The sequence below is a fragment of the Bufo bufo genome, chromosome 4 (genome assembly GCF_905171765.1).
Source record: "Bufo bufo chromosome 4, aBufBuf1.1, whole genome shotgun sequence".
Classification (NCBI taxonomy): Eukaryota; Metazoa; Chordata; class Amphibia; order Anura; family Bufonidae; genus Bufo; species Bufo bufo.
The window spans coordinates 134,951,147-134,973,891 of record NC_053392.1 but is presented as its reverse complement, the minus strand read 5'-3'; the positions used below and the strand labels follow the sequence as shown (position 1 = coordinate 134,973,891).

Below are 22,745 nucleotides of genomic sequence, written 5' to 3'. Positions count from 1 at the left end.
TACCATCTTCCAGTGAGGGCCACCCTTGTGGTTATAAGTTTATGTATGATGTTTTGAAGATGTTTCTGTGGTCTCTTTGTTTATTGCAGCTATGGTTTCCTGGGTTCCTGTGTGATGTTGGTGTGTGCTGTGTCCATTTGTGTTGTTGTGGACAGCAGCACTTGTACATGGGTTCCAGGCTGTGTGTCTTTGGCAGTCTGTGTGTCTTGCCATTGCCATATGCTGTTTATGTTCCCCCTCCTTTGCAGTCTGGCCAGTGAGACTCCTGTTCGTCCGTGTCTTGGAGGAACAGGTCGTCTTACCCTGCTCCTAGTCCAGGGCCACCCTGAGGGCTAGTAGGGATTATAGGTTCCAGAGTATGAGCCCTCCCACCATCAGGGTCGGCTCATACGGCTAGCAGACAGGGTCAGAATTAGGGACGTATTAGGAGGTGACCTGCTCCCTGATTCCTGTCCTGGCCTAGCAGCGACCACCATCTTCTGTCATCGCACTGCTGAGGGTTTTTCCCATCCTCAGCCGTGACAGGTGTTCTGTAGATTGTATTATTTTCCCTTATAACATGGTTATAAGGGAAAATAATAGCATTCTGAATACAGGACCTGTGGTGACGTCACTCCGGTCATCACATGATCCATCACCATGGTAAAAGATCATGTGACGGACCATGTGATTACCGGAGTGACGTCACCACAGGTCCTTTTCCTGCACACAGCTAAGATGAAGACAGAAGAGATGCCGGACTTCACGATCAAGTGGATTAAGGTGAGTTAAATAATATAATTTTTTTTTTAACCCCTCCAGTGCTATTTTACTATGCATTCTGTATTCAGAATGCTATTATTTTCCCTTATAACCATGTTATAAGGGGAAAATAATAATGATCGGGTCTCCATCCCGATCGTCTCCTAGCAACCGTGCGTGAAAATCGCACCGCATCCGCACTTGCTTGCGGATGCTTGCGATTTTCACGCAACCCCATTCACTTCTATGGGGCCTGCGTTGCGTGAAAAACGCAGAATATAGAGCATGCTGCGATTTTCACGCAACGCACAAGTGATGCGTGAAAATCACTGCTCATGTGAACAGCCCCATAGAAATGAATGGGTCGGGATTCAGTGCAGGTGCAATGCGTTCAACTCACGCATCGCATCCGTGCGGAATACTCGCCCGTGTGAAAGGGGCCTAAGAGTTGTCCAGTGGTTTGTAGAATTGACTTGCACTTTATGGTTATCTTATATGTCCATGGTTGCTTAGGCCACAACTTTACTATTACAGAAAATTCCAGTGAAAAGAAGCATTTGTATGAAACATATCAAGAAGAAAGAACGACTTTGAATTATTTTATTCTCACATAAAACTTTGCTCAGATTGTACAAAGAGGAATGGTTGATGGTAACAAAAAAGTTTACACAGCTCTTCATTTCTGTCAAGGAGCAGCCTGTAGAAAATAGATTAGTATTTTGTTAATTCAATTAAATAGAGTTAAATTATACATGCACAAGGTACAAAAAGGCTAGAAAAGCATGAATGACAGTGATTCCAGCCATAAAATATGTTGCATAAATATTTTTTTTAAACTAAATGTAACAAAAATTTGTAATAGATATGCAAGGCAGTCTGTGAGTATATTAAATTCTTTGGATGCTCTTGTTGGCAGAATTCTCTTTTGTTTTCCAATATTTATGTTGTGCACATATCTATTCCATATATCATGAATCAAAGCCAAAATCATAACATATACTCATCCATTTAAGGGTTTTTAAAGGCTACTGATATCACGATAGGTCACTAATATCCTATAAGTAAGGATCTGACCCCCCCGTTCGCCCACTGATCATCTATTCCTTCAAGCCTCCAGCGCTGGAACTAGCTCATTGAATGGAACAGGATGCACAACTCAACAAATTTAAATTTGTGAACAGTGGTGGCAATTATCATCATTGTCATATTCGTAAGAACATATGTTAGGGGCAATGTAGAATGATTATGGCCTAGACCACGGATCAGCAACCTCTGGCACTCCAGCTGTTTTCTAAAACTACAACTCCCAGAATCCTCCTTGCACTTCTATGGGAATTAGAAGAACAGCAGAGTATGTTTGCATGCTGGGAGTTGTAGTTTCACAGCAGCTGGAGTGCCGAAGGTTGCTGACCCCTGGCCTAGACTCATGGACAGTACAATTTCTAAAAAGATGAGCTTATTATAAAGACATGAGAATCATAGCTTCTGACTTTTGGCACACATACAACATGGGATGTAAAATGCAGTGGAAAATCTGCAACAAAATCCGCTGCTGTTAAATGAGAGTTTTGCTTCAGATTTGGATTTCTGGTTGCAAAGAGTGAACTCAAAAGTGGAAATCTGCGGCACAAAGTGATATGCTGTGGTTTAAAATGCCGCACCATGCGTCAGTTTCCAACCATTCACCTCGTGGATTTTTTATGCAGCGTGTGGATGAGATTAGTTGAAATGTCATCCACTTCCCTTCTACTGTAAAATGATGCTGAATTTCCGCTTGGAAATTCTTTCCTGAAAAACCACAGCATTTCCACCACATTTGGCTGTACCCTATGGCCAAACAAGGAAAACAATTTGATGCATATTTTCGGTGCAGATTTACATGCTGATTGTGCTCTAATTTGGCATGTTACATGTGTTACATGCAGATTTTATTGTAGATTTGCTCCACAATGATAGTCTGCAGAAAGAATTGACACGCTGCAAATTTCAAAAGCCACACCACAGGTCAATTTACACATGGAAAATTTTGATAAATTTGGAGCATCTTCAAGTCTAAGGCCCCATGCACACAACCATATTTTTCAGCCATGCGCTATCCGCATTTTTTGCGGATGTCTATAGGACCATGCACAATTCCGTATTTTTTTGCAGATGTAGAACATGTGCTATTCTGATCCACATTGAGAAGAAGAATAGTCCTTTCTATTGATGGGAGAAAAATGCAGATGCAGTGCACACACGTATTTTGAGGATGTTGTTTGAGGACCAAAATACATGAAGCCTAAGGCCCCTTTCACACGGGCGAGATTTCCGCGCGGATGTGATGCGTGAGGTGAACGCATTGCACCCGCACTGAATCCGGACCCATTCATTTCTATGGGGCTGTGCACATGAGCGGTGATTTTCACGCATCACTTGTGCGTTGCGCGAAAATCGCAGCATGCTCCTCTTTGTGCGTTTTTCACGGAACGCAGGCCCCATAGAAATGAATGGGGTTGCGTGAAAATCACAATCATCCGCAAGCAAGTGCGGATGCGGTGCGATTTTCACGCACGGTTGCTAGGTGACGATCAGGATCAAGATGGGGACCTGATCATTATTATTTTCCCTTATAACATGGTTATAAGGGAAAATAATAGCATTCTGAATACAGAATGCATAGTAAAATAGGGCTGGAGTGGTTAAAAAAAATATATATATTCTTTTAACTCACCTTAATCCACTTGTTCGCGCAGCCGGCATCTCTTCTGTCTTCATCTGTGAGGAAAAGGACCTTTGATGATGTCACTACGCTCATCACATGGTCCATCACATGATCCATCACATGATCCATCACCATGGTACTGGATCATGTGATGGACCATGTGATGCGCGCAGTGACGTCACCACAGGTCCTTTTCCTCACAGATGAAGACAGAAGAGATGCCGGCTGCGCGAACAAGTGGATTAAGGTGAGTTACATTTTTTTATTTTATTTTTAACCCCTCCAGCCCTATTTTACTATGCATTCTGTATTCAGAATGCTATTATTTTCCCTTATAACCATGTTATAAGGGAAAATAATACAATCTACACAACCTTGAACCCAAACCTGAACTTCTGTGTTCGGGTCTGGGTACCACAGTTAGTTTTTTATCACGCGCGTGCAAAACACATTGCACCCGCGCGATAAAAACTGAACAACGGAACGCAATCGCAGTCAAAACTGACTGCAATTGCATACCTACTCGCGCGGGTTATCCGAAATGCACTGGGACGCATCCGGACCTAATTCGGACACGCTCGTCTGCAAGGGGCCTAACACTTTTATCTTGAGCTGTTACTCCACTTTCAACTCACATTTTTACCATTTAAAAGTCTCAGTTGATAAATCTGAAGCTAATTAATATGACCAAGTACACTCACTTTCCCACCTACCTTATAAAACTGATGTGGTGTAAAATTGCAAAATGTCTAAAAACATTTTGTGCAAGTAAACAAACTCCATTTTTCTGGGAATCCTAAATTCCCTTCACAGTGCCTGTGGTCTATGATATTGGCTCAGAGGAACACAATAGGGTGAATTTACAAAAGCATTAAGTTAGGTTTTTGGCATAAAAAAAGTCACAAAATTTGTTTCAAAGGGCATTTTGTGCAAAAAATGTTGTGACTTTTGTGTTTTCTGCCACTTTTCTAAAAAGTGGGTAGAGCTTAGTGGAAGTGGAGGGACCACATCAGCTGAATACATTTTCAATAATTTGCACCGGAAAATTGTGGCAACTAAAATCTACTCCAGTTCCAGAGAGGTGCACCAATCTTTAGTACATGAACCTCAACAGGTTAGTATAATTGCAAAATACACCGAAAAGATGCTGTAAGAAGAGAAGTAAATGTGAATTCCACAAAAATATTATATGGAGTTTCCAAGTCTGATCTTGTAAATATAAGTGGGAATGGGCTTTACTTGCATTACAGTATTAAGCGGCTCATCAGATAATCTCCCGACAGAACATCTGCTGCCATCACTGTCTCATGAGTCTCCATTGTCCAGTCCTGATACATATACTATCCACAATCGGGTCATGTTGAAATGTTATTTTTATAGTTTTTTTTGAACAGTGGTGTTTAATTCCTTATGCACACAGACAGTCCAGTAACAAGCTGTGTACATCCTTTCACATATGTATACTTCTTCCCTCATTCAAATTTTGATGACGTTGCAGAACAATTGAGTTTGTTTTATGTTGTACTTACTCCAAGATAGGACTGGGCAGTCTGTCAATGAGGACGGCTGCATGCAAGCTTTGAAATTTGCATTATAGGCCTCATGCACATGAACGTATTTTGTTTCCGTATCCGTTCCGTTTTCTTGCGGATAGGATGCGGACCCATTTATTTCAATTGGTCCGCAAAAACTGCAGACAGCACACCGTGTGCTATCCGCATCCGTATGTCCGTTCCGTAGCCCCACAAAAAAAATAGAACATTTCCTATTCTTGTCAGTTATAGGCATTGTTACAATGGATCCGCAAAAAAACGGATGTCATCCGTTTTTTTTTGCGGACCGCAAAACACATACAGTCGTGTGCATGTAGCCTTAGATGTAAGAATTACATGTAACATCTCCATTTCTTATGAATGTAGAACGTGGTTATAAGTCTCAGCTTCCAGTAATTAGAGGAATTATTGCTTGAGTCAAGTCCTTTTCATGGCATTCATTTTTTTTTATTGATTTGCCCTTAAAAGGGTTTCCACTTACACATCTGTCTTGGCACTGAGAGAACTGTCCTCTGTTCTGCCTTCCTCCCGATTTTTCACATTGTCTGTTCCATCCTGTTTACATGGCAGGCGAAGAAGAATTTGACGGAATTTCTTGACAGCAAAGAAATAGACCAGCGGGTCTAGGGCAGCATTAAGGGTGCTGAGGCAAGAGGTAAAACGGTTTGCTAAAGCTAACCCTTGCCTTAAGTGACAAGGAGATAGCACAGCAGCACTTTCGCCACCTGGCATCAGGACATGGTAAAGTGCTCGACTTAGATGGTATGGAACAAAGCAGATCAGGAATATGGTAAGGACCAGGAGCACCATCTTTACAGCACGCTCCTTGGGTTTCCTGTCACCTCCTTTCTGGAGTCGTCTCAATATAAGACCATAGCAAGTGACTGTGGCCAAGAAGGGGATTGCAAATGCTGTACTGAGTGATGACAGTGCCCTCAAAGATGGCGTTTCACGATATAGAAGTCGACAAACCGTTTCCTCCATTGCTGCCCCTCGACCTAACAGTAATGGTGCAGTAGCAAATGCAACAATAGCCCACAAAAAGCCACAAGTCAAATGAGCATGTAATGGTTTTCGGAACTTGACAGAGTTGAGGGGATGCACAATAGCTAGATACCTATCAATGCTTATGCCAGCCAAGAAGTAAAGACTGGCATACATATTGAGGTAAAAAACAAAACCAGACAGCCTGCATGCCAATGAGCCAAACGGCCAGCTATTTCCTGACAGGTGGTAGAAGAGCCGAGTAGGTAAGCTGAGGAGCAGGAAGAGATCTGATAAGGCCAGGTGAAGGAGAAAGATGTCAGAGGGTGACTTAGGCTGGCGGTCGCGTACAAATAGTGACAGAGCAATGACGTTTCCCAGACCTCCAACAAATAGGCCGAGCAGGTAGCATACAGACAGCAGAGCATTTTCTAGCCAAGTTTCATGAATACACGGATCCACCCATGCCAGGCTGGAGGAGTTATCAAAAACGTTGTCCTCGGAATTAGTCATTGTCACCAAGATTCTTCAGAGCGACTCTGGAAGAAAGAGGCATATTCATTACTTATGTAGTACTGAGTGCTGTAAATTATTACTTATTTGTCTATTCCAGCTTTAATTAAAGAAGTGCTGACCACTGAACACAGTGGTTCAGTGGTTAGCACTGTTGTCCTACAGTCCTGTGTTTGAGTCCAAAGGAAATATCTGCATGGAGATTGAAGGATTTGGCCCTGTTTGGGTGACTTTACTGCAGGTACTCTGATTTCTTCCCACACTCTAAGGCCTCATGCACACGACCGTTGTGTGCATCCCTGGCCGTTGTGCCGTTTTCTTTCGTGGACCCATTGACTTTCAATGGGTCCGTGGAAAAATCGGAAAATGCACAGTTTTGCAGCCGCAATCGTAATATGACCTGTCCTATTTTTTTGACGAACAACGGTTCACGGACCCATTCAAGTCAATGGGTCCGTGAAAGAACACGGATGCACACAAGATTGGCATCTGTGTCCGTGATCCGTGGCCGTAGGTTACTTTCATACAGACGGGTCCGAAGATCCGTCTGCATAAAAGCTTTTTCAGAGATGAGTTTTCACTTCGGGAAAACTCATATCCGACAGTATATTCTAACACAGAGGCGTTCCCATAGTGATGGGGACACTTCAAGTTAAAATATACCATCGGATTGGAGAAAACTCCGATCCTATGGTATATTAACTCCTGACTTTACATTGAAAGTCAATGGGGATGGATCCGTTTGAAATCGCACCATATTGTGTCAACGTCAAACGGATCCGTCCCCATTGACTTGCATTGTAATTCAGGACGGATCCGATTGGCTCCGGACGGCCAGGCGGACACCAAAACGACTTTTATTTTTAAATCAAGGAAGACCCACGGACGAAAAAACGGTCACGGATCACGGACCAATGGAACCCCGTTTTGCGGACCGTGAAAAAATACGGTCGTGTGCATGAGGCCTAATGCGTATGGACAGTTACTGATGTGACTGATACAAGCTCTGCCTCTATTGCCACCACCACAAGAGCAAAGCTTGCTAAGAATTTATTTGAATAGTCTCTTCTACTCTATAAGACTCCACACGCCAATTAGGTCTCTCCATAAAGAGATATAATATCCCCCGAATTATGTAAGCGATGACACAGTGCTGCGCTATATCAATGAATAAAATCCTAGAAATTGTTCCCTGGCTTGGCATTGACATGTAGAAAAGATTTGATGAATCACTGCTCAAACGTTACATTCTGAGGTTAACAGAAAAAGTATACACACTACTTGAACGATGAAATATAAGGAAATGCTCAAATATTGGATGTAAATGTTGTTACCCCAAAAAGGCCATAACTGCAAGTTTAAAAGCTCTAAATACTGACCCAATATGATATTCATTGCAGGAGATACTTATAACAACTGAACTATTCATGGGCTAACAACAGTGGACACTAAAATACATTCCTGACTGTCAGTTTAAACAGCGCGCCCATTCCTGGAAGTAGCCACAGAGCAGTAGATGCAAGGAAATTGTAGTACTTGCCATGAATATCGAAACTAAATTTTTCGCATTTGACCAATGAACAAGGCCTATACTAAACACTATAACTATAACAACAAAAAAAGTTTTACATGCTAGACACATAAAATAGGTTAAAAACAATTACGGGAGGTAGAGGCAATGATATCCAGATTAAAACAGCACTACTCTTAGGTCTTAGTTAGACAGTTCATGGGATGGTAATGCCAGCAGTGTCAGGCCCTAGCCCAGAGATGGCAAACTCGCCCCTTCAGCTGTTGTTTAAGGCTACGTCTACACAACGACATTTGTCGCGTGACAATAAGTCGCGTGACAGATAGGGCACAACTACACTGCAACATTTGTAGCGCAACATTTTGTTGCACTAATGTCACGCGACAACTTTTATAATGGCAGTCTATGGTGTCGCACTGCAACATGCAACATCTCAAATGGATTTTCTGCGACTGTTGCATCGCAGTCGCAGCATGTTGCAGTGCGACACCATAGACTGCCATTATAAAAGTTGTCGCGCGACATTAGTGCAACAAAATGTCGCGCGACAAATGTCGTCGTGTAGACGTAGCCTAAAACTATAAATCCCATCATTCCCACTCTGCCTACAGCTATCAGCCTACAGCAGGGCATGATGGGATTTGTAGTTTTAAAACAGCTGGAGGGCCAAGTTTGCCCATCCCTGCCCTAGCCCAACAGGCCCCTAGTAGACAGGAAATGTGATGTGGAGAAAATACTGCAGCAGTCAATGCAATTTTATATCTTTTTTCACCAAAAATGCAACATTTCCACTACAATGAGTCTTTTTCAAGCAGAATAAATGTATTCTGCTTGAAAAAGAATAATTGTAGTAGAAACATCGCATTTTTGGTAAATAAACACAGAATTTGAATTGAAGACATCTGGTGCTGCGTATATGTATAACGCTAAAAAGGATATATATATATAAAGTACACAAAAACAAGCACACATAAGTAATGAAGAGTCCATAACAATATAATCAGGACACAAATATATGAAAATCAAATATAGCATGCAAAGTCAGGCATCACCAAATATTACCAACCAGGAAAAAGAGTCCATACCAAACAAAAAACGCCATGTCAAAGCCCCAACGCGCTTTTCACAGTCTGCTTTACACCACTCTATCCGACCATTTGTATTGTGTTTGGTGTACTTGTCGACTTGCATGCAGCTGCTCATGAAGCTCCCAATGCACAGTTTTTGTGCTGGTGTTAACCATTTCGCTATCAGCGCCGTACATGTACGGCGCTGGAGTGATGGGTAAACATGGCGCCCGCTCACGCATGCAGCAGACTGCCATGGCAGGCAGGTCTCCGCTGTTTAAAACAGCAGAGACCCGCGGCTAATGAAGGCGACCAGCAATAATGCCGATCACTGTCATTAAAGCCTTTAGGTGCCTTGATCAAGTGTGATCACAGCATCCAAAAGCTAAAAAACCCGGAAGCTCATGCTTCTAGGCTTCTTACTAGCATCCTCTGCGGCCAATGAGGATACTGGTAATTGATTTCAATACGCTGGGTCTCTCTGAGGAGACCCAGGGTTTTGAAGCTGCAATTCTTATTTTGGCCAAAAGGTGGCAGGCTGACATAGGAAATCAGTAATTCACATATTACAATGCCCCTGTATGGAGTGTGGTAATATTGAAGAAGAAAAAATAGTCAGTCTTGTAACCTCAAACATGAGCTACAAAACAATAAAAAAGTGAAAAAATATGTAAAAGAAAATATAAAAATTAAAATCACCCCCCCCTTTCCGTAGAATAAAAATATAAATACATAAATTACAAAAAATATAAACATCATGGGCATCACTGCGTCCAAAAACAGCCGTACTATTAAAATATAAAAATATTTTTCCAATACAGCGAAAGCTGTAACAGTAAAAAGGGTCAAAATGGCCAATTCGCCATTTTTTCATCACTTCTTCTTAAACAAAAAAAATGTAATAAAATGTGATCAAAAAGTCTCACACACTCCAAAAGGGTATCAATAAAAACTACAGATCGTCCTGCAAAAATCGTTCAGCTCAGTAGATATAACTATAAAAATGTTATGGGGGTCAGAATATGGTGATGCAAAAAAAGATTTTTTTTCAAAGTTTTAATCTATTTGTACACTATTAAGACATAAAAAACCTATACATGTTTGGTATTGTTGTAATCGTACTGACCCAGAGAATGAAAGGCACAGTTTTGCCACAAAGGGAAAAAAAAATAAGCCCTCATATGGATATGTTAATGTTAAAATAAAAAAGATATGGCACAGGGAAGAGAAGGAAGAAAAATTAAAATTAAAAAACCTCCGTTATTGAAGGGGTTAATAACAGAGTGACCTCGCTCTGTAACTCAACGAGTTGCTGTGGTTCCTAAACTCTTGCACTCTGCAATAATACCACCCATAGATGATGGTGGAATATCTAGAAGGGAAGAAATTTCATGAACTGATTTGTGGCAGCGGTGACATCCTATTACAGAAACACACTGGAATTCAGTGAGCTCTTTCGAGTGACCAATTCATTCACAAATGTTTGTAAAGGCAGACTACATGGCTAGGGGCTGGATTTTATACACCTGTGGCAATGGAATTGAATGAAACACCTGAATTTAGAGGTGTGTCCCAATACTTTTGTTCATATAATCTCTCTGTCTGTCTATCATCTTATCTATCTATCTATCTATCTATCTATCTATCTATCTATCTATCTATCGTCCATCTAGCTATATTGCTGATAAAGGACTTGTAGTCACTTGCCATATGTTTTTGCAGGAAAGAAAGAGGCACAAAAGTGTGTGAATGAGGCGTAAGGGCTGTGAAGCACTATAATGGAATGGAATAGGCAACATTCTAATTTAATTGCAATCTCATTATAGTATTAAACTTCAATGCATTTAGTCGGGGGACTTTAAACTTCCAAACCAGCCTGCAGTAACTGTGGAAAAATCCATGCTGCTCCCCACTGCTTTGTTCTGGCTTCTTAGCTCTATGGTTCTCCTCGCTGCTTTTCTGATCCTAGTCTGTAAACGTCTGAATTGATGCTGTCATGTCCGCTGCGCCAGCCAATGACTAGCTTCAGTGGTGGATTGTCATCAAACAGCTTGGAAATCACGGTTAATGGGTAGCTTTATAAAGTTTAAAACATAACATTTATTTATGTATGTAGATAAAATAATAGGCCCTACTATGCTTGACAAAAAAGAATAGTTGCCACTAGTTACACTTATCTCCTGAAAAAATGGGCGGAGATGAGAAGGGACAAACAAGGGATAGTAATAAAGTAGGGAGATAGGATGAAGGGTAGCCAGGTACCAAGGCAGAGAGACACAGTGCTGGGTCCAAAACCCTAAATCGCCCTGTCTCTCTATATCCTCCCTCCTATCTACCACAGTATCCCTATTGTCACCCTTCCTAAAAGTTGGACTGCCCAGCTTTGCCCGATAGCCAGAATATGGTCCTTGAGGTGGTTACCCTAGCAACAGGGAAAAGGGCAAAAAGGCTGGCAGAAATAAATGTGATGAATCAAGAGCAAGCGAATCCACAACTAGTGTGAAATCACCTACAGTACCAGACAAGTTCATACACAAAAAGGATATGTAATCAAGAATATGTAACACATACTGATGGTAGTATAGTCCCGACGCGTTTCCTCAGTATTACCTGATTCGTCAGGGGACAAGATTATATCTAGAGAGCCCTTCAACTGGGCTCAATTATCCAACAAAATAGGGTCACAGAGGGCACACTGATAAATCACACCCAAAAGGCTTTTACAGTCTCCCTTGTGGTGGAGAACTGTGCAGCAAATAAGGTATAAAGATGAATAATTGTGCGGCCTCCAATCGGCCAACCGTTGTAAAGTTAGAGACCAAATCGCCCTCTATTTTGAAAGGCCTGTGGTGATTCCTGGTATTTAATCTCTATCCGTGTGGAAAAAGAGATATAAGGTGCTCAATGTTTGATACACACCAATATCCAGGTATAAGTGTCTCAACCTGGAGGATAAACCAGGAATAACCAGAGGTCAACAGTCTTAACCAAACCAAGTTATATTGCTTGGTAAGACTTCAATCCAAACCTAGTAAACCGGTGATCATATATTCATAAATGCATCTCATTAGCTGAAAAGTATCTGTTCAATATACTTCCAATAGGAAAAGCATTCTGTCAGTTGATAGTATCTGTTTAACACACATTGTAACCGATCTCCCACCAGTGATGTCACTAGCGGACGTTTAGAAGTCAGTACAACATAACTTATCTAATGCTGCTTATCTGTCCAGTCGTTGGTAATGACTGTTCCCAGATAGGGATGGATGGAAGGTATTCCCTGGCGTCCCGCGTGTAGCAGTGGCAGTGAGGCCAGGTTCGCGGGTCATTTAAAAAGCCGAGAAGCCCCGCCTCCATACAACGCCCTCTCATTGTCAAATCGCGTCATAGTCACGTGATGCTGCCGCTGTTCCGCCTATAGTCACGTGATGCTCTCTCTTCCTATGACGTCTGGCGTGGAGGCGGATTCCTATTGACAGGCAACCAAGACGACGCTCCGCTTTGATAATAAAGCCGAGGTCAGTACTGTGACGCTTTGCGATCCACAGCGATATTAGGAAATCGCAAATATTTCGCAATCACAGAGACACCAGAGCCTTTACTAAAAATCTTCTCTTTTCACTAAAGGAGTAATTCACAGAGCAGAGGTGCCATTATCACCACCTTGTGACAAACCTTTCCTGCCCAGGCCAAGTTGAGTAGCCATCAATCTAGTTCTCTTATGACAGAACCTCATAAACCTGGTCTTTCTGCAGCCATAGTGTCTCCAATACCAGCAGGGGTCTCACACCTTTAGCCTGGGCAGCGAGCTTCAGAAGAAAAGGACAGATCCTTATCACACAGCTGGTTGGTACAGGAAGGAAGATGACCTGAAAGTCCCCTTCAATCCATAAGCTTCATATTTTTTCCATATTTTCCTAATATTTCAGGGGTTATGGAAATGTGAAAGGAACCATCTTTTCAGAGATGGTTTTGGTTCTTCTAACCCACCTTCTAGAAAACCCGCGGGCAAATCAGAGATTCCCGCTCTGAGATATAAAGGTTCTCAGGCACCCTGTATTATCTTTTAGTCGTATTTGTTATCAGATGATGCGTAAAATTGTACTGATTATCAATATCAACTATATTTCTTGATTGGACTTACGGGATATGGAGAAATGGGCAAAGCAAAGATTCTGCCAGATTTTCTCCCTATGGGGCAAAGGACTGCCCCTGTTCCAATTACACAAGGCTGGACCTGAACGTGTCATAACCACTCCCCGCTTCAGAGTGGGTAAAAACAGTGACACACTCAGGTCCTGCATCCTTCTTCTACCATCTGACGTCGACTTACATCACGACCGCCCGCTGGACACGGGCACACCCCACCATCTTGGATTATTATACAAAGACTTTGCCTTTTACTGGACACTACCACGGTAATTCTGAACTTACAGACATTCTATTCCCTTCCACCTCTTACCTATTTCTATCCAAACCAATCTGTTCAACTGGCAGGTATATTTATCTGTCAGCTTTAATATATATATTTTTGTGTATAGTTTTAGAATAAAAACTAATGATTTCATCATTCCAGTTTTGCCCTTGTTACTTGATGAACTGATCTATGCTAAGAACTCTGTCCTCAGAAGACATACTACCAAATTGTTTTATTTTTATAAATTGTTAATTTACTAGCTAGGTTGCAAATAACCGTTTCGTCCCTTTAGGATTAGCTAGCCGGGGTCTCTTCGCCCCGATTCAATACGAAGAGTGGTGGCAGCAAATTAAGTTGATTTCCAGCGTGAAATCAGTCATTTTATTTTTACCGATTGTACATACAATCGTGATTGTATCATGTATGGGCACACCAACCAATCTTAAACGTCTTCTGTGCTCACAGTGGATTCGCCTCCAGAAGTCTCTAGTGGAGACCTGTATGGCAACTGTGGCATAGTACGACGGGATTGGCGGGTGGTTGTCACAAGTACATGTCAGGTAGCCTGTCGGAACGCCGCCTACCCATATTAGGTTTAAGGCGGCTTAAAGTCTCCACTGCACTTGCTTGAGGTGGTTGTTATAGTGAGATGCAGGGATGAAATCAAAGGGCAAGTAAGTTCAACCTCTGCTCCCACCACAATCTAAAATGTTTTCCATTGGTCCGTCTGGTCTGCGGTTCTCCTAATGGACTATTTGAGTTTATAAGTTGGTTCTTCAAATAACTGTCTTTGGCAATTGATTGCTACAACGCAACCATACTTCAATATGCCTCTATTAATCAGATCCCCAAGGGGGGTTTAGTGACCTAGTTCGACATGTCACTCCAGCAGAATCCATTTTTGTTGTTTTCAAATTGTTGTCACAATCATGCCACTACTTTCTAAGGGAAGCTGAAGGGGACAACCGGATAGTATCGCTATTAGGGTACAATGTAGCAGCCAAATGACAACTGCTCATTTAAACCTCTAGGGGCTACAGTTTGAAGGTGGAATATCCACCAAGTCTCCCTCTGCAATATTTTCCGGTCCCAATCCCCTCCCCTTTTAGGTCTTGCGACCAATTCAATGCCCATAAACCTCAGCTCCGAAGCATCACCCTCATGCATCATGTTAATATGTTTAGCAATGGGTGTATCTCTGTCATTTCTAATGTCACCCAAGTGTTCACCTATCCGGCGTCGCAACTCACGGGTGGTTTTCCCAATGTATTCAAGACCGCATATACAGTTGGCCCTGTAAATCACTCCCCTGGTGCGACAATTAATGAAGTGTCTAATTTGGTGACACTTGCCGGTGACATTGGCGTGGAACGACCGTCCCTTTTGGATGTGTCCACATGCCACACAACCACTACAGCGAAAACAACCGATTGGACGTTGGAGCCATGTCTCTTTAGAATCACGTGTGTCGCTGTAGTGGCTGTGTACAAGGCGATCCCTAAGACTAAGGCCCCTATGGTAGGTGACCTGTGCTGTTTCCGGGATAGCCACCTTGATGTCTGGGTCCATGAGGAGAACCTCCCAGTGTTTCCTCAGTATCTGTTTAACCTCTGCAGAACAGTCATCAAAAGTACCTATAAGGCGTATTAAACCAGTATCCGATGTTTTAGGTTTGGGGTAGAGAAGTTCATCTCTCTTGCTACCACAAGCTCTTTTAAAGGCACTTTTTAGGACCGCATCTGGGTACCCCCTTTCCCGGAAACGACTTCTAAGGTTGTCCGCCTGTGTTTTAAATGTTTCCCAAGTGGAACAGTTCCTCCTGATGCGCAGGTACTGTCCCACTGGTATTCCCCTTTTCAAAGGGAAAGGGTGGTGGCTGCTCCAATGTAGGAGTGAGTTTGTGGAGGTGGGTTTCCTGAAGATGTTTGTTTGAATCAAATCGTCCCTGCCCCTTGAGATGGAGATATCCAGGAAAGGCAGGGTGTTCGCTTCAAAGACAGAGGTAAACTTCATGTTTATATCATTAACATTAAGAAACTTAACAAAGTCTGAGAATTCTGTTTCTCCCCCTTTCCAGACGACAAAAACATCGTCAATGAATCTTGCCCAAGTGACGATGCAGGAGATGTGTCTATTCGGTGCGTCGCCAAAGACCAGAGTCCTCTCCCACCAGCCCAGGAACAAATTAGCATACAACGGGGCACATGAACTCCCTATCGCGGTGCCCCTGAGCTGGTGGTAGAGGACACCGTCAAACAGAAAATAATTCCTTGTAAGGACGAAATTGAGTAGTTGCAGGACGAAAACATTGTGTGGAGAAAACTGTTGGCCCCTAGTATACAGGAATGATTCCACTGCCCTCATCCCGAGGTGATGAGGTATGGACGAGTAGAGGGCCTCAACGTCAATAGAGGCTAGGGATGTCCCCTCCTCCAAGCTGATGCCCTCCAGGCGACCAAGAAGGTCACTCGTATCCTTCAGGTATGAGGGCAGTGTTTTCACAAATGGTGCCAATATATGGTCTAGGTAGATCCCCAAGTTTTGGGTCAAGCTGTTCACCCCCGAAACAATCGGGCGTCCCTTAACAGGGAAACCACCCTTGTGCACCTTGGGTAGGCTATAAAAGGTGGCTAATGTAGGATGTTTCTTATACAAGTATTCGAATTCATCACCAGAAATAAGGTCATTGGTTTTTGCCAGTCGTAACATGTCAATTAACTCACTCTGATATTTATCAGTGGGATCACACTTCAGTTTCTCATAAGTGTTCCTGTCATCAAGTAAGGCATGACACATGTTGGTATAGTCATTGGTATTCATCAAAACGATGTTCCCCCCCTTGTCCGAGGGTTTGATGATAAGATTTTTCTTTTTCTCCAATTCCAGCAACGCTTTATACTCGCTTTTGCTGCAATTGAAGCCACCATGGCTAGATATCAGACTAGTTAAATCACGACAAACCTGGTTCACAAAAACATCTATGCAGGTTGGGTCCCCCAACGGAGGCATCTTAAGGCTTTTGTTTTTAAGTGAAGTAAACGGGCCTTTGCCCTCCTGGGGAATACTGTCACTCAAGCTGTATAGAAGGCGAACATCTTGAAGGATGTCGGGTGAGATACCCATCTCCTTGCTCTCTCGCCTAGCAACAAGCGCAAAATGTTTGCGCCATCTAAGCTTTCTGGCAAAGAGATGGATATCTCTAACCCAGTTGAAGAGGCTGAAGCTAGAGGTGGGGACAAAGGACAGGCCCCTGCTAAGTAAGCACATCTCTGGGCCCTGCAGTTGTTGGTTAGAGAGGTTGATTATTTGGTTAGTGGGCAACATTTGGTTATGTTGCCCACTCCCTTGTTGGTCTGAGGTGGTGATCTTTGAGGCCCTCGGCTGCGTAGGGGGTACGGTGTATGTAAAAAATCTGACCCGCCCTGATCCTGTCTTCCTCTCTGATTGTTCCTTGCTCCTCTGCCCCTGTTATTTTGAGTTTTCTTGTAGCCCCTTCCCCTACCTCTGTGTGTCTGACTACTTTCCCTCTCGTTTTCTGAGACCTCTGTATCGCTAGACGAAGCGTCCACGTCTGGACGTCTGGTCTGTGATGTGTTACGATCTAGTGTGGAGTATACCTTATTATCCCGGAAGTCTTGTAGATCTCTATTAAACTGGCGATGTTTTCGCTCTTTGAGGTGAAACTGAAATTTGTCAATAGTGTTCTTCAATTGTAGTTCCTTATTGGCAAAGTCAGTTTCCCCCCCAAATTTCTGTGTGAGTTCAATCTGTTCTTTCAAACTACTCTCTAGTTTCACCAGATTGGCTCTTTCTTCCTCCAGCAAAAGATGCATAAATCTCAAGGAGCTTTTAGTCGCTTCCTCCTCCCACTTGCTCATAAGGGATGTAGATCTGCATCTATTAGCTGGGGTCAGGCTAATTCTTAAACCTCTGGGTACAATTTTATTTTTGAGATAATTTTCTATTGATTGAATCTCCCACCATGAAGATATTTGTTCCTTGTATATCTTTGTAAGATCTTTAAAGGCAGCCTTAAATGATGGTGCGTATTTACTCTGAATCAAAGTCTTCTCAGAGAAAACCTCATTTGCTTCAGAGAGCAATATATTTTTGTCAACGCCAGTGGAGAGGAAACCAGCCATACTCAAAATAATGAAAAATGATTTAACACAACCAATTCTAGTCGGTCAAACTATAATTTAAGTAATGGGCTAAACCCTAAATCAATATTGGAAATCACGGTGAATGGGTAGCTTTATAAAGTTTAAAACATAACATTTATTTATATAATGGAATGGAATAGGCAACATTCTAATTTAATTGCAATCTCATTATAGTATTAAACTTCAATGCATTTAGTCGGGGGACTTTAAACTTCCAAACCAGCCTGCAGTAACTGTGGAAAAATCCATGCTGCTCCCCACTGCTTTGTTCTGGCTTCTTAGCTCTATGGTTCTCCTCGCTGCTTTTCTGATCCTAGTCTGTAAACGTCTGAATTGATGCTGTCATGTCCGCTGCGCCAGCCAATGACTAGCTTCAGTGGTGGATTGTCATCAAACAGCTTGGTCACATGCCACTTGGGGCCATCTCACCACTGAGGGCAGTCATTGGCTGCAGTGACATTTATGACTCTTTCCATCTGGAAGTTTACAGATGGGAACTAGAAGACTAGTGAAGAGAAGCAAGAAGCCGAAACAAAGCAGCAAGGAGCAGGTACTGCAGGCTGGGGTGGAATAAAATGGAAAAAATGGAAAACTCCTTTAAGGATCCTTAAAAACTGCCCTGAATATATGCTGCTAACACAGGTACACTATGCGATAAATAATAGTGGTATCCAGCATGCTCATCTCAGAAGGACAAAATATGTCCATATTTAGGAATTTGTATCTAGGCTGAAACACCTGGACCTTGCATAGTGCTACAGAACTGAGTTAGGATTGGTAGAACCATGTGTGGTCTTGTTGTCATCATAATATGGGCTAAAATATGTTTCTATATTGTGGCTGTTAGCTACTTTACAATCACTGAGTATCAGGATATTACAGCAGACAGTTGCTATTCCAATACATATATCACCGAGGGCAACTTCTAAAACATAACCTTTATTCTACACATATAAGATAAAAATATTTATCCAAACAGGACCCTGATAACTATAGTACAAAAAATACAGACAATATTATGGTGATAAGGACAGAGAATTCGAATATATCTGTCCCTATTCTTGCCCTTAAAGAAACTGCTCAGCCCAGAGATGCACCTTAAAGGTAGGTGTACTCTGTCCACGTTCCTGGGCTAACCTATCCTGATATAGCCCTATCTCTTTCTGACACTACATACGATGTGCCAACGCGTTTACTCTTACAGATAATCAAAGGTTCATTTTGCCCCCTGGACCAACACTCTATCCATCTGAATCAGCTCAGTTGCTTTGCATTGTCAAAATGTTTCGCTAATACTATCTAATATGTGGTAGACTGATATAACGTGTATTTAAGTGTCCACACACTGTGAATAAGTACTCCATTTTAGAGGCTTAACGCCTCTTACCTCGTCACAGATCTTTTCTTGTCTGGGGTGCTCCAATAATGTTTTGATTTATCGGTTATTTATGTTTACTCTGTATATTGCAACCTATTACCATACTGATGCTTTTAGTTCCCTGATGAACCTTTGATTATCTGTAAGGGGAAACGCGTTGGGACATTGTATGTCGTGTCAGAAAGTGATAGGGCTATATAAGGACAGGTTAGCCCAGGAATGTGGACAGAGTGCACCTACCTTTAACGTACCCAAATATTTGTATCTTATATATGTAGAAAAAAGGTTAAGTTTTAGAAGTTGCCCTTAGTGATATATGTTAGCTACTTTAGGTGATTACATGTGATTAATGACCACCCCGAATTACAGACAATTATGTAGATGTTCCAGTATGAGCAATAAGAACTGTAGTACATTTTATAACATGGTATGAAAAGTATTTTCATTTAAAAAACACTATGAAATGTATGACAGCAAATTAATCTTAAACGAGTTTTCTAGTTTTATATAAATGAAAAGCTCTATATTAGGCCTCGTTCACATCACCGTTCCTGCATGCAGGACTTTCGTCTCCGCTCAAAAATCATGTTCTGAGCGGACACCGAACGGACCCCATTATAGTCTATGGGGTCTTTAGGCTCCGTTACGCTCAGTTAGGTCTCAGTTATCTGCAGAATCCGTCCTTTCCGTTCTCCTGCTCCTCAACGGAGCCGGAGAATGGAAAGGAGAAACGGTGATGTGAACGAGGCCTTATTGTAATATACTATAAGTGAATGAGAACACTCTAGTCCAGTGATAGGCAAACTGCGGCTCTCCAGCTGTTGCAAAACGACAACTCCCACCATGCCCTGCTGTAGGCTAAAAGCTGTAGGCAGTCTTTGCATGCTGGGAGTTGTAGTTCTGCAACAGCTGGAGAGCCGCAGTTTGCCTATCACTGCTCTAGTCTATCATTTAAAACAAGTGCATATCTAGTCCTGCTCTCAGATGTGGATACAATGTATTCAGTCTAGACAATGCTCTGTAAGCTAAACACATCAGGAGCAGCTGTATCCACCTCTGAATATTTGCCACAATGTATCAGTCTGGAGACCAAGCTGTTTAGCTCACAGAGCATTGTCTACACTGGATATTATTGTGTCCAATAGTTTAACTACACAGTTAATTTGAATATTCACAAAAAATCCCAATCTTGGCCATTTGATGTGTTTGGTGAGTGCATAAAAAATATATCCAGCATGATGTTCAATAGTAACTGATTTATAGGGCATCAGGAGTGTGAAATTTGTCTAGATTGATAGAACAAGACACAAACTTATTATGTGGCTGACCAACGTGTGTCCCAGGGCCAGACGTATAATATACCACCCTGGTATGAAAGTTTGTTCTCACGCATTTGGACTAAAATTCTCTATTTTACAGAGTGTATGTGGATTTAGAAGCAAGTCATGCTTGATAATCTGATGCAATGTTTCTACCTAGAGTTAAGATTGCTTCACTCACACAGAATTAGGATTGAATTGTAGTGAAGAATCTGCAGAGAGCATTTCTTTCACTTACAGCAAGCAGAAATTTAGAAAATGGGTAGCAATTAAAGTATATCAGAAAGATGCAAAACTTTTCTGTAGATTGTGATTATAAGCAGTCAGTTATACTCACAAATCACATATAGCTTTAAAATTGATAAATAATGAAATGATGAAATCCTAGATGACCTGAAAATTACAGAATGACTATAACAGATGATGATACTTACAGCCTCATCAGTCTCCTGCTCTGTCTGTCCCTCTTAATGGTCTGCTCTTCTCTGTCCTATAGCTTAAGTAATACTGCATGTCTGTATTAGGGTAGTCAAAAAAGCTCTTTCACTAGAGGGGAGGGTGTCCCCCACATTCCTGTCCTCTTCTTCAACCCCCGAACAGATAGTCACAGCAGCATTTTTCATAGTAGGACAAAGAGGGGAGTGTGTCTGGGGAATGGATGAGTGCACTGTTGCCATAGGAACTTGAGGGGGGGGGGGGGGGACATGTTCATGGGGTTTATGACTTTTTGTCAGAAGAAACTATCATCCCTTGTGTGCTATTAAGCATAATAGGCTGCTCGTCAAAGAGCTCCCCATTATATGCTGGGCTCACACATACTCATCTTGTTCTACAGTCCAGCACAGCTGCAGACACATTGGGAGAGTGCATTCTGGGCCATGGCGGAGAAAATAGGCAGCTATATGTCTGGAAATGGGTTGAGTAAGAGACGTCTCTTGTAGAAGTCACCTGTAGTCAATAAATGGTTAACAAATAGCAAGGACTTTTACCCATTCACATTTACCAGATGATAGATAACACAGTTGTAGTTGTCTTCAACAGACGCAAAAATCTGAAAGGCCATGCACACAAACGTATTTTCTTTTCGCTTCCGTTCCAGTTTTTTTGGCGGACCGTATGCGGAACCATTCACTTCAACGGGTCCGCAAAAGCAACGGAAGGTACTCCATGTGCATGTCGTTTCCGGATTTTTGTTCCGCAAAAAAGTTGTGCATGTCCTATTATTGTCCGCAAATCATGGTCCGAGGCCCCATTCAAGTCAATGTGTCCGTAAAAAATACGTAACGCACACGGAACACATCAGTATTTCATCCGTATTTTGCGGATCCATACTGAAGAAATGCTATGCCCAGCCCATATTGCTCATGTGTTTGGTGATTAATAAGTTACTGTTTCCGTTTCCGATCTGCAAAAAACACATCGCATACGGCAACCACACGGATATGTTTTGTGGAATAACGGAACGGAGGAGGACTTAAATCAGAGAATAAAAATCCCTTAGATACGGAACAACGGATCCGTGAAAAACGGACCGCAAAACAACAATGGTCGTGTGCATGAGCCCATAGTCTGATACCCTGGCCAATGCAGGGTGACATGTTGTCACCCAAACCAACTCCCATTCCCCCTCAGCCTTGGCAACTAGCACCCAGCTCACATTCCCCAATTACCCTCCAGCTAAGCTCCTACTAAGTTAAGCATAATTCATTTAATTTATTGAGTTCTTCTCTTCTTTTAAACCATTCTTGTATTTGTATTTCTGGAATCTGGTTGACATACAAGATGGCTGCCATTACAGCTCCCACAAGTGTATTGTCTTTCAGCCTTACCAGAATCCTGGAAGGTATATTTACCTATGTAGTCCATGATACAAGAACAGAGGATATGCATTTGCATAACAAGACAAATACAGTGTTTGGAAAGTCTTCAGACCCCTTCACTTTTTTCACATGTTGTTACGTTGTAGCCTTGTACTAATCATGTTTTTATCCATCAATCTGCACTCAATACTCCATAGTGAGAAAGTGAAAATCATGTTCTTATTGAAAATGAAAAACTAAAATCTTGCATTGATACAAGTATTCAGAACCTTTATTCAGGACTTAGTTAAAGCACCTTTGGCACTGATTACAGCCTTTCTGTCTTCTTGGGTATGATGCCACAAGGTTTGTACACCTGGATTTGGGGATTTTCTGCCATTCTTATCTGCAGATCCTCTGAAGCTACGTCAGGTTGGATGGGGCGAATCGGTGGACAGCCATTTTCAGGTCTCTCCAGAGATATTTGACTTGGTTTAAGTCAGGGCTCGGGATGGGCCACTCCTGTCCCTAAGCCACTCCTGTGTTGACTTGGCTGTGTGCTTAGGGTCACTGTCT

General features: G+C 42.2%; 1 protein-coding gene across 1 annotated transcript; it reads right to left on the bottom strand.

The window, feature by feature from the left end:
* Positions 1-1,347: 1,347 nt before the first annotated feature.
* On the bottom strand, positions 1,348-20,851 carry GPR17 (G protein-coupled receptor 17). Its single transcript, XM_040429935.1, has 3 exons — positions 20,805-20,851; positions 5,480-6,521; positions 1,348-1,438 (listed from the first exon to the last, which is right to left on the bottom strand). The coding sequence occupies exons 2-3, from the start codon at positions 6,493-6,495 to the stop codon at positions 1,348-1,350; spliced, it is 1,107 nt and encodes a 368-aa protein (XP_040285869.1). The 5' UTR covers positions 6,496-6,521; positions 20,805-20,851.
* Positions 20,852-22,745: the final 1,894 nt, after the last annotated feature.